The sequence below is a fragment of the Anomaloglossus baeobatrachus genome, chromosome 1 (genome assembly GCF_048569485.1).
Source record: "Anomaloglossus baeobatrachus isolate aAnoBae1 chromosome 1, aAnoBae1.hap1, whole genome shotgun sequence".
Taxonomy (NCBI): Eukaryota; Metazoa; Chordata; class Amphibia; order Anura; family Aromobatidae; genus Anomaloglossus; species Anomaloglossus baeobatrachus.
Genome location: NC_134353.1, coordinates 946,593,782 through 946,606,493, shown reverse-complemented (window position 1 = coordinate 946,606,493; position 12,712 = coordinate 946,593,782). Strand labels below are relative to the sequence as shown.

At 49.5% G+C, this 12,712-nt stretch overlaps 1 protein-coding gene across 1 annotated transcript in view; it reads left to right on the top strand.

The window, feature by feature from the left end:
* The window catches only part of IL31RA (interleukin 31 receptor A), an 88,078-nt gene that overhangs the window by 39,276 nt on the left and 36,090 nt on the right, over positions 1–12,712 (top strand). The window contains exons 6-7 of the mRNA XM_075343757.1: positions 7,528–7,682; positions 10,321–10,489. Coding sequence (XP_075199872.1) covers positions 7,528–7,682; positions 10,321–10,489 — 324 coding nt within the window. The remainder of the gene's footprint in view (positions 1–7,527; positions 7,683–10,320; positions 10,490–12,712) is intronic.

Genomic DNA, 12,712 nt, shown 5'->3' with positions numbered 1-12,712 from the left:
AGGTCCGTGTTGAGGACTTCCCAGTGCTGGAGAAGGATGGAGACTTGGACTCTTTCTTGACTGCTTTTGAACGGACTTGCTTGCAGCACCATCTGGACAAGGACCAGTGGGCCAAATACCTGACCCCCCGTTTAAGGGGTGAGGCCCTGGATGTCCTTGGGGACTTGCCTGCTGAGGCAGATCAGGGCTACGACACCATCAAGCGGGCCCTGATCCAACAGTACAACCTCACTCCAGAGTCCTACCGCAAGAAGTTCCGGAGCCTACAGAAGGGACCAAAGGACTCCTGGGCTGACCACCGGCGGGCACTTGCCCGAGCTGCCGACCACTGGACCCAAGGCCTGCAGCTTTCCACCGGACCGGAGATCCTGGACTTGTTCATCACGGAGCAACTCTTGTGGAACTGCCCTGAGGATCTCCGCCAGTTCATCCGAGACCAGAAGCCAAAGGGGTCCACGGCTACAGCTGCCCTTGCCGATGACTACACCAACAACCGGGCCCCTGAGGCCAGGAGAGCGGCCACCAGCAGCACCTGGAGAGGGGGTAAGATGAATTCTGCGACTGCCCCACCTGCCCCTAGACTGCAGGGGGTGTCCCCCTCAACTCCCCTCTCCAGGCCCGTGGCAGAACCAAGACGGTGCCACCAGTGCAACCTACCTGGACACTTCAAGGCCATGTGCCCTCAGCGTCCCAAGGCCCCGGCTCCGTCCCCGTCTCAAGGGCCGCCCAAGGTGTATTGTGTGGGTGGGGGTGGTGGTAGGTCCCTGGACAGCTTCCAACCTGTCACCGTCGGCCGGTCTGTGACCATAGGACTGCGAGACAGCGCCTCGGAGGTGACTCTGGTGCGGCCTGAGATGGTGTCCCCCCAAGACTTGATCCCTGGAAAAACCCTCGCTGTCTCCGGGATTGGAGGCATTGACCCGGCGCTGCCTGTTGCTGACATTTATGTGGACTGGGGCGCAGGGCGAGGGGTGAGGGAGGTGGGGGTAACTGATCGGATCCCTGCAAGCGTGCTACTTGGGACAGATTTGGGGCAGATAACCTCCCAGTTTGGGCCCCCCCCAAGGGCTGAACCTTCAGCCCGTACTGACATGACTCCTAACAATGTTAATGTGTTATCTATGAATGATGTAAGGGAGGAGGGAGTGAACTCTGATACTTCTGCTTGCATAGACACCATAGACACACACTCAGCTGCAGCTGTGACAGGGGAGGGGGTCAGAGAAAGGTGTGACAATGCCTCTACAAGTAACCAGCCTGTGAGCTGGGATCTGTTGCCCTCTGCAGGGATAAGCAGAGAGCAGGGTGCTGCAGGGGGAGGACCAGTGTGTGGGGTGGGGGCTACCACAGCAAATGTGGGGTCCCCAGAGATTTCACAGCGGGGTTCTGTTGCTGCAGGAGGGGAACAGGCAGGTGAGATTGGGGCCGGTCCAGGAGCGGAAGTGCTCCCAGGTAAGATCTCGGTGCATGGTTCCCCCACAACCGGGGTGTCAGGAAGCCAGGTAGGTCTGCCTGAACCGGCGACTTGGTCAGGAACGGAGGAGGAGCAGGCACGACCCACGGTCGCAGCGGCTGTGGCCGCTGTCACCCGCAGTGGGAGTGCTGGAAGCCAAGGGGCCTCCCGGAGGTCCGATAGCTCTTCCCCTTCTGACCAAGTGGCAGCCGAGTCAGGTGGAGGCCAGGACACAGGTCCCGGGGTACTGACTGAAGATGTGACAGTCTCGTCGATTCTGGCCACATCTAGTCAGGGGTTTCAGGCGGCGTTAGAAGCTGACGACAGCCTGAAAGCTCTTAAGGAGCAGGCGGCCCAGCCTCCCTCGGACTCGGACCCGGAGCGAGTGGTCTGGGACCAAGGACGGCTGTACCGGGCCACGGTCCAGCAGGGTTCACCGGAGGCGTGGCCCAGGGACCGACAGTTGGTGGTACCCTATCCGTTCCGGACGGAGTTGTTGCGGATCGCACATGAGATTCCGATGGCCGGACACCTAGGGATCGCTAAGACCAAGGCCAGGTTAAACCAGCATTTCTACTGGCCAAAAATGGGGGCCGATGTGGCTGCCTACTGCCGTTCGTGTGAAACCTGTCAGAGAGTGGGGAAGGCGGGGCCACGCCCCAAAGCCCCACTGGTATCTCTGCCAATCATCGATGAGCCTTTCAGGAGGGTGGCTGTGGATCTGGTCGGCCCGCTGGCCATCCCCAGCAGCTCCGGGAAACGCTTCATACTGACGGTAGTGGACTATGCCACCCGGTACCCAGAAGCAGTGGCCTTGTCGTCCATTCGGGCTGACAAGGTGGCCACCGCATTGCTGGAGATTTTCTCCCGAGTGGGTTTTCCCCAGGAAATGCTCACTGACCGGGGGACCCAATTCATGTCCCAGCTGATGGAGGCCCTCTGTAAGCAAGTCCAGGTGCGACATCTGGTGGCCAGCCCGTACCATCCACAGACTAATGGCCTGTGCGAGCGGTTCAATGGCACCTTAAAGCAGATGCTTAAGATGTTGGTCGACTCCCATGGGCGTGACTGGGAGCGGTATCTCCCACACCTGTTATTTGCTTACCGGGAGGTTCCACAGGCCTCAACAGGATTCTCACCGTTTGAGCTCCTGTACGGGCGACGTGTGCGGGGCCCCCTGGCTCTGGTGAAAGAGGCTTGGGAAGGGGATTTGGCCACCCCTGGAGTGTCGGTTATCGAGTATGTCATGCGCTTCCGGGACAAAATGCAGGCCTTGACGCAACTGGTACACGACAATATGGCTCAAGCCCAGGCCGATCAGAAGCGTTGGTACGACCAGAACGCTTGTGAGAGGACCTACCAAGTGGGTCAAAAGGTGTGGGTACTGGTCCCCGTACCACAGGACAAGCTTCAGGCAGCCTGGGAAGGCCCATACCTCGTGTACCAGCAGCTCAACCCTGTGACGTACCTGGTCACCCTGGACCCTGCCCGTGGAAGGCGGAAGCCCTTCCATGTGAACATGATGAAGGCACATCATGAGCGGGAGGCATGTGCGCTCCCCGTGTGCAACCTGCCCGAGGAGGGAGAAGCGGAAACCCTCTTGGATATGCTAGCCCAGGTTAGGGCAGGCGGATCCATTGAGGATGTGGAGGTTGGCCACCAGCTCTTGGAGGACCAACGGTCCCAGCTGTGGGCCACCCTACACCCCTTCCGGGGGTTGTTTACCAACCAGCCCGGAAGGACTGACTTGGCTGTCCATCACGTGGACACTGGGGATCATCCCCCGATCCGGCGTTCAGCATATCGGGTCTCCCTGGAGGTGCAGCAACACATGCGCCAGGAGATTGACGAGATGCTGAAGCTGGGGGTGATCCAGGCATCCAACAGCGCTTGGGCCTCGCCTGTAGTCCTCGTCCCTAAGAAGGACCGAACCACTCGGTTCTGCGTGGACTACAGGGGGCTCAATGCTGTCACGGTCGCCGATGCGTACCCAATGCCACGCATCGATGACCTGCTCGATCAGTTGGCCGGGGCTCAGTACCTGACCATCATGGACCTGAGCCGGGGATATTGGCAGATCCCCCTGACTCGCAAGGCCAGGGAACGCTCTGCCTTTATTACCCCATTTGGACTGTACGAGTCCACGGTGATGCCATTCGGGATGAGGAATGCCCCTGCCACTTTCCAGCGGATGGTCAACACCCTGCTCAAGGGACTTGAAGGGTACGCGGCCGCGTACCTGGATGACATTGCCGTCTTCAGTCCCACCTGGGAAGATCACCTAGAGCATCTAGCACAGGTGCTCAGGCGGGTCCACCGGGCAGGTTTGACCATCAAGCCGGGCAAGTGTCAGCTGGCCATGAGCGAGGTCCAGTACCTCGGTCACCGGGTAGGCGGGGGAACACTGAAGCCCGAGCCTGAGAAAGTGGAAGCCATCGCATCCTGGCCCACCCCCAGGACCAAGAAGCAGGTGATGTCCTTCTTGGGGACCGCCGGGTACTATAGGAGGTTTGTTCCACGCTATAGTAGCCTGGCAAAGCCCTTGACGGACCTCACCAAGAAGAAGCTGCCCTCTGCAGTCGATTGGACAATGGACTGCGAGACAGCCTTCCAGGCCCTAAAGGACGCCCTGTCCAGCCCGCCCGTGCTACAGGCAGCCGACTTCACGCGGCCGTTTGTAGTACAGACCGACGCCAGTGACTTCGGCCTCGGTGCGGTGCTCAGCCAGGTGGACTCTGCGAGCCAAGAGCACCCAGTCTTGTACCTGAGCAGGAAGCTGTTACCAAGGGAAGTTGCCTATTCCACGATGGAGAAGGAGTGCCTGGCCATAGTGTGGGCCCTGCAGCGTCTGCAACCCTATCTATACGGGCGCCACTTCATCGTGGAGACGGACCACAATCCCCTCAGCTGGTTGCACACCGTCTCTGGGACGAATGGGCGATTGTTGCGATGGAGCCTTGCGCTCCAGCAATACAACTTCACCATTCGCCACAAAAGGGGCCGTGACCACGGTAACGCAGACGGGCTGTCCCGACAAGGAGAGGTCGCGGACGGGCGCACGGGGGAACACCGGAGTGTGCTGCCCCCTAGCGCCCTCAAAAGGGGGGAGGTGTGAGGTAAATCCGGAGATATGACGATAAATCATGATATTCAAGTATGTCAGGAAGCCCTCTCCTGGTGTCACCCCCCCTTTCCTTCACACAACTGGTTTAGCAACAAATCCCATGGCCATGTCCTGTGATATGGAAATTAGGTGGCTTAGGGACAATGGACACAGGATGACTCCCTGCCGTCACCCTGTAACAAGAGTTGTATCTCATTAGCAAGGCTATGGAACTAGCTAGACAGAACGACTCCAGTAAAAAATGGTTCATATCTCGCAAGCCATATTTCCGATAAATATGGCAACCATAAAAATGGTGTCTCCGCATGCGGACGATGCCGGCACACCCTTTTTATGGGAGCAGGACATTGGGAAATGCCCCAGGCGTGATATCAGCCAATGGGGAACTGGCAGACAGGTCATGAGTCCCCTCGTTCTGTAGCTAAATTCATAACTGTCACAATGAGAGCATTGGCGTCCGCCTACGACGCTCCCAGGCAAAGTTATGGCCAATATCCCCTTTGCTGGATAATTCTGATCCATGCAGGGGGAGTGGCAGTGCTTCCCTGTGAGGTCACTAAGGTAGGAGGGGACCTGGATCTGCCCAGGTTGATAACCCTACTTCGGCCATTTTCCAGGGTTCTTTTCGCTGGGGGCACGTGTAGGAAACATCTGTGGGAAGGATCCTAGAAACCTGGGTACAGCGCCCCCCTGTGGCCAGACGCAACAAGGTAACTGCTGGAACTGTGTATGCCTGTTTGTAACCCATGCTTTGATTGTAACTGTACTCTGACATATGTATATTCTGTAGATTCCCTATTGTATATATTGTAGTTTCTAGTGTGCTTTAGGCTGATTAAATTATATAATTAATCTTGGGCTGTTCTGTTATCTCGATCTTGAATCCCACGTCTGTGTGTTCGGCTAATAGTTACCGTAAATCGGTTGGTGGCAGCGAATTGTGCCAAGGATTATTGTGGGGAGGCCAGTGAGATTCGGGGAGATTTTATATATTCCGCCCGCGGAGGTCGGGGGAATATATACCTTACTCTCACCGGGGACCCTTCAATAATCGGCATAAGTAGTATAGCGGCCTCCTTGCTTATGGTCGGGCAATTCCATAATTGGCCTGACTATAAGAGGGGCGCTAGAGAGCGCGTCACGTGCTCTGTCTGTCGGTCGGGAGGTATAAAGGAGGGGTGACCCCCACTTGTTACCCCCCGATTGTGACGTACTGGTAGCCAGCGCGGGGGATTTCTGAGTGACCCCCCCGGTGGTTTGTGACAGGTGGTTGCAGGGAGGAGACATCCGATTGGTCAGGGACAGACATGCCTCTTACCTCCTGTCACAAACCACCGGGGGGGTCACTCAGAAATCCCCCGCGCTGGCTACCAGTACGTCACAATCGGGGGGTAACAAGTGGGGGTCACCCCTCCTTTATACCTCCCGACCGACAGACAGAGCACGTGACGCGCTCTCTAGCGCCCCTCTTATAGTCAGGCCAATTATGGAATTGCCCGACCATAAGCAAGGAGGCCGCTATACTACTTATGCCGATTATTGAAGGGTCCCCGGTGAGAGTAAGGTATATATTCCCCCGACCTCCGCGGGCGGAATATATAAAATCTCCCCGAATCTCACTGGCCTCCCCACAATAATCCTTGGCACAATTCGCTGCCACCAACCGATTTACGGTAACTATTAGCCGAACACACAGACGTGGGATTCAAGATAGAGATAACAGAACAGCCCAAGATTAATTATATAATTTAATCAGCCTAAAGCACACTAGAAACTACAATATATACAATAGGGAATCTACAGAATATACATATGTCAGAGTACAGTTACAATCAAAGCATGGGTTACAAACAGGCATACACAGTTCCAGCAGTTACCTTGTTGCGTCTGGCCACAGGGGGGCGCTGTACCCAGGTTTCTAGGATCCTTCCCACAGATGTTTCCTACACGTGCCCCCAGCGAAAAGAACCCTGGAAAATGGCCGAAGTAGGGTTATCAACCTGGGCAGATCCAGGTCCCCTCCTACCTTAGTGACCTCACAGGGAAGCACTGCCACTCCCCCTGCATGGATCAGAATTATCCAGCAAAGGGGATATTGGCCATAACTTTGCCTGGGAGCGTCGTAGGCAGACGCCAATGCTCTCATTGTGACAGTTATGAATTTAGCTACAGAACGAGGGGACTCATGACCTGTCTGCCAGTTCCCCATTGGCTGATATCACGCCTGGGGCATTTCCCAATGTCCTGCTCCCATAAAAAGGGTGTGCCGGCATCGTCCGCATGCGGAGACACCATTTTTATGGTTGCCATATTTATCGGAAATATGGCTTGCGAGATATGAACCATTTTTTACTGGAGTCGTTCTGTCTAGCTAGTTCCATAGCCTTGCTAATGAGATACAACTCTTGTTACAGGGTGACGGCAGGGAGTCATCCTGTGTCCATTGTCCCTAAGCCACCTAATTTCCATATCACAGGACATGGCCATGGGATTTGTTGCTAAACCAGTTGTGTGAAGGAAAGGGGGGGTGACACCAGGAGAGGGCTTCCTGACATACTTGAATATCATGATTTATCGTCATATCTCCGGATTTACCTCACACCTCCATTAACAAATCCGACAGTCGACAAAGCCCAATGGTGCAAGTTGGCAATCATAACATACATATTAGGTTATTGTCAGGCCCTGGAGATGATCAGGGGACGGGCAGGGAGGACGGGCAGGGAGGATGGGCAAAGAGCACTGGCTGGGAGGACGGGTAGGGAGGACAGGCAGGAAGGATGGGCAGGGAGGACGGGTAGGGAGGACGGGCAGGAAGCATGGGCATGGTTTAGCATCACCGCAGCAGAGCAGAATCATTTAGATGAATATTATACACAACATTTTTTTCAATTAATTAATTTCCAGTTATTTGTTACATTTCTCTTTTTTTTATACTGAATTTCTTTAGTGAAAATGGATCCTCCTGAGATTCTGTCTTTGAAACCAAATCCATCTAAAGACCCATCAGTCTTATTAATTTTATGGAGAAGACCAACCCTGGCGCCTGAAGAGCTAGATGTGAACTGCAGCCTACGGTACAAACAGCTACAGGATGATCATTGGGTCAGTATCACAAAGACTAATAGATATTCTGTACCAAAGGGAGAACAGAGGATGTACATCTGAAAACAATGTACTCTATTATACTCCGGAGCTGCACTCACTATTCTGCTGGTGCAGTCACTGTGTACATACATTACATTACTTATCCTGAGTTACCTCCTGTATTATACTCCGGAGCTGCACTCACTATTCTGCTGGCGCAGTCCCTGTGTACATACATTACATTACTGATCCTGAGTTACCTCCTGTATTATACTCCAGAGCTGCACTCACTATTCTGCTGGTGCAGTCACTGTGTACATACATTGCATTACTGATCCTGAGTTACCTCCTGTATTATACTCCAGAGCTGCACTCACTATTCTGCTGGCGCAGTCCCTGTGTACATACATTACATTACTTATCCTGAGTTACCTCCTGTATTATACTCCGGAGCTGCACTCACTATTCTGCTGGCGCAGTCCCTGTGTACATACATTACATTACTGATCCTGAGTTACCTCCTGTATTATACTCCAGAGCTGCACTCACTATTCTGCTGGTGCAGTCACTGTGTACATACATTGCATTACTGATCCTGAGTTACCTCCTGTATTATACTCCAGAGCTGCACTCACTATTCTGCTGGCGCAGTCCCTGTGTACATACATTACATTACTGATCCTGAGTTACCTCCTGTATTATACTCCAGAGCTGCACTCACTATTCTGCTGGTGCAGTCACTGTGTACATACATTGCATTACTGATCCTGAGTTACCTCCTGTATTATACTCCAGAGCTGCACTCACTATTCTGCTGGTGCAGTCACTGTGTACATACATTGCATTACTGATCCTGAGTTACCTCCTGTATAATACTCCAGAGCTGCACTCACTATTCTGCTGAAGTAGTCAGTGCAGGGAGCACTTTTTTAATAATTTGTTTTGTGCCCCGAGTATTGGATACAATTTTGCTCAGGGGGAGCTGGTTTGTGGAATCCTCTTTGCCTTGGTTTGAGAAGAGGAGGATCCCGGAAAATTCCATCCTTATTACACACGTTGTCAAAATTGTTGGTGCCCTTCGTTTAATGAAAGAGAAACCCAATAACATGAATCTGACAAAAGTAATAATAAAAAAATCTATGAAAATGAACAAATGAAAGCCAGACATTTCTGCTTTTCTGCTTCCACAGACATTAAAATCAAGGTGTGTCCACTAATTAGCATCACAGGTGTCTACAATCTTGTAATCAGTCAGTGGGCCTGTAAATATTGCTGAAGATACTCACTGTGCTGTTTGGTGACATGGTTTGTACCACACTCAACATGGACCAGAGGTAGTGAAGGAAAGAGTTGTCTCAGGAGATTAGAAAGAAAATGATAGACAAGCATTTTAAAGGTAAAGGTTATAAGACCATCTCCAAGCAGCTTGATGATCCTGTGACTACAGCTGCACATATTGTTCAGAAATTTAAGTTCCATGGGACTGTAGCTAACCTCCATGGATGTGGCCGCAGGAGGAAAATTAATGACAAATCAAAGAGATGGATAATATGAATGGTAACAAGAGCTCAGAAAAACGTCTAAAGAGATTAAAGGTGAACTTCAAGCTCAAGAAACATCAGTATCAGATCACTCCATATGTCGATGTTTGAGCCAAAGTGGACTTCATGGGGACAGCATTGTTGAGAAAAACATAAAAAAGCCAAACTGGAATTTGCCATACTACATGTTGACAAGCCACAAAGCATCTGGGAAAATATCCTATGGATAGATAAACACAAATGGAACTTTTCGGGAAGGCACATCAGCTTTTTGTTCAGACGGAAAAATGAAGCATATCAAGAGAAGAACACTATCCCTACTGTGCAACATGGAGGAGGCTCTGTTATGTTCTGGGGCTGCTTTGCTGCAACTGACACAGGGTGTCTTGAATCTGTGGATAATACAATGAAATCTCAAGACTATCAAGGGATTCTAGAGACAAATGTGCTGCCCAGTGTCAGAAAGCTTGGTCTCAGTCACAGGTCATGGGTCTTGCAACAGGATAATTACCCAAAACACAGAGCTAAAAACAACAAAGAATGGGTAAGAGGAAAACATTGGACTATTCTGAAGTGGCTTCTCTGAGCCCTGACCTAAATCCTATTGAGCATCCTAAGAGCTAAAACGTCTGGAAAAGGCAACCTTCACACCCCAGACACAAGGAGCAGTTTGCTCTTGAGGAGCGGGCAAAATACCTGTCAAGAAGAGAATCAGTCTCATTGACAGCTACAGGAATCGTCTGATTGCAGTGATTGCCTCAAAAGGTTGTGCAACAAAATATTAAGTTGAGGAGGAGGGGGAAGAAGAGGAGGAGGAAGAGGAGGCGGCCATCATTTCTGTCCAGACCGATTTCTTGAGTTTTATTTTTTATTTTTTTTTTAAAATTCTGTGGAAGCAGAGAAGCAGCAATGTCTGACCTTCATTTGTTTCTTTTCATACATTTTTTATTTTACTTTTGTCAGATTCACGTTATTTCTGTGACCATTGTGGGTTTTTCTTTCATTAAACCAGGGTGAGGGGAACCAACAATTTTGACCACGTGTTTATATTTTGTTTTATTTGTTTGAATATTTCCACATTTTTCACTCCATGTAACAACTCTTTCTTTCCTAAGGATTACACCCCTGACCTGCACATGGAGAAAGAGAAGGAAACGATCTACAGTCTCCGCAGACTCCTTCCCTACACAGAGTATGTGGCCGCTGTACGGTGCATTGGGAACAGTGGTCAGGTGCTGTGGAGTGAGTGGAGCGCTGCAGTGACGGGAATGACCCCAGAAAAAGGTAATCCTATATCCCATATCCTGTCCACTGCCATTAAGTTGAGAACGGCGGCAGCTATAGGCATAGAAGTGGTGTCTAGGTATAGTAAAGTATCCATGCGCTATGCAATGAAACCACCTACAGCACCACCTGGTGGAAAACAACGGTGTTAGTATTTTTATCTCGAAAATTGAACGAGATAGAGAAAAAAAGTGAATTACAGAGTTGTAGGGCCTCATCAATTCAATACGAATCGACACCTTGCATACAGAAATGCTATGATTAGAACGTGTAAAACTCACAAGGCTGCGGACGTGAAGCGATACCTCATGGAGACCTTCCTACAAGTCGTTGGGTATGGTGGCTGTGTGGAGTGGCCTCCACGCTCACCTGACCTGACCCCATTGGACTTCTTTCTGTGAGGTCACATCAAACAGCAGGTGTATGCGACCCCTCCCCCAACATTGCAGGACCTACGACGACGTATCACAGATGCTTGTGCAAACGTGTCCTCTACCATATTGCACAACGTGCAGCAAGATACAGTATGCTGTGCAGAGTCCAGATGTGCATTGCAGCTGACGGGGGCCACTTTGAGCATCAAAGTTAAATGAGCGCCATATGCGTGACCAGCATTCAATGTTTTGGGGGGTCATGGGTTTCATATCATAGCATTTCTGTATGCAAGGTCTCGATTCGTATTGAATTGATGATGCCCTACAACTTTGTAATTCACTTTTTTTCTCTATCTCGTTCCGTTTTCGAGATAAAAATGCTAACTCCGTTGTTTTCCACCAGGTGGCGCTATAGGTGGTTTCATTGCTTAGCACATGGTTACTTTACTATACCTAGACACCACTTCTATGCCTATAGCTGCCGCCATTCTCAAGTTAATGGCGGTGGACAGGATATGGGTGGACACACTGTATATTGAAATATTATGTGTAGTAATATGTGTGAGTATTACGGATTTGAAATCTTAAGCACCAGACAATTTGAAGTTTATTAAATTAATCAATTAAAAGTGTGAGGGTGTTTGACCATCCCTGCTCTGCACTGCAGCACTTTTTCTTTATATGTAACATAATTGTGTGATGTTTGTCTTTTGGGATATCTATTTAATCTAATTTAAATAAAGGTTTTTTAAGGGTCTCTTTTCTACAGTAATTCTGCTTCAATGATCCCTTAATACATATCTTTGACGGTTTTGTTCTTGTTACTTTACTATACCTAGATACCACTTCTATGCCTATAGCTGCCGCCGTTCTCAAGTTAATGGCGGTGGACAGGATATGGGTGGACACACTGTATATTGAAATATTATGTGTAGTAATATGTGTGAGTATTACGGATTTAAAATCTTAAGCACCAGACAATTTGAAGTTGGTCATAGTGATGATGATGTCTGTGATGTGTTTTTCTGCTTTTCTGTATGTTGACAATATGCTTGTATGTTGTGAGCATACATTTATCAATACGTTTGGATCTGGTACTGTATCTATGCACTAACTAAGGTGACTGAGTAGACATCACAGCATGCTCAAGGGAGCATTGCAAATTAAAAGGATGTCCCTGTGCAAAAGGCTTGGCACATACATATACAGTACCAGAACTAAGCCTAGAACATGCAGTGACTGTGTCATTTAGTTTACATATATATGGTACCAGAACCAAAGTGAATAGATACAGTACCAAAATTGTGCTTAATAAATAAATGCAGTGCTAAATCCAAGATAACCAAATATACCATTAGAGAATCAAATTTAGTACATAGAAATAGTACCAGAACTAAGATTATTATATACAGTACCAAGCTTACTACATACAGTACATGAACCAAGATTAGTGCAAAGATACACTAACAGAACAAAGCCTAGTACTTAGACACCGTACAAAAATAAAACTTGTTGCATAGATATAGCACCAAAACCAAACTTAATGAATACAGTACCAGAACCAAGTTTACTATATACAGTACCTGAATCAAGATAGGTGCAAAGATATAGTACCAGAACTAAGCTTAGTACATAGATACAGTACAAAAATTAAACCTGTTAGATACAGTACTAAAACAAAACTTACTGTGTACTGTACCAGAACCAAGAGTACTGCATATATTCAATACAAGAAGCAAATTTACTAGGAATGTAGAGAATGAGAACTAAACTTATTACACAGATACAGTACTAGAACCAAGATTACTACATACTGTAGGTACAGAAAAATAACCAAGCTTACTACATA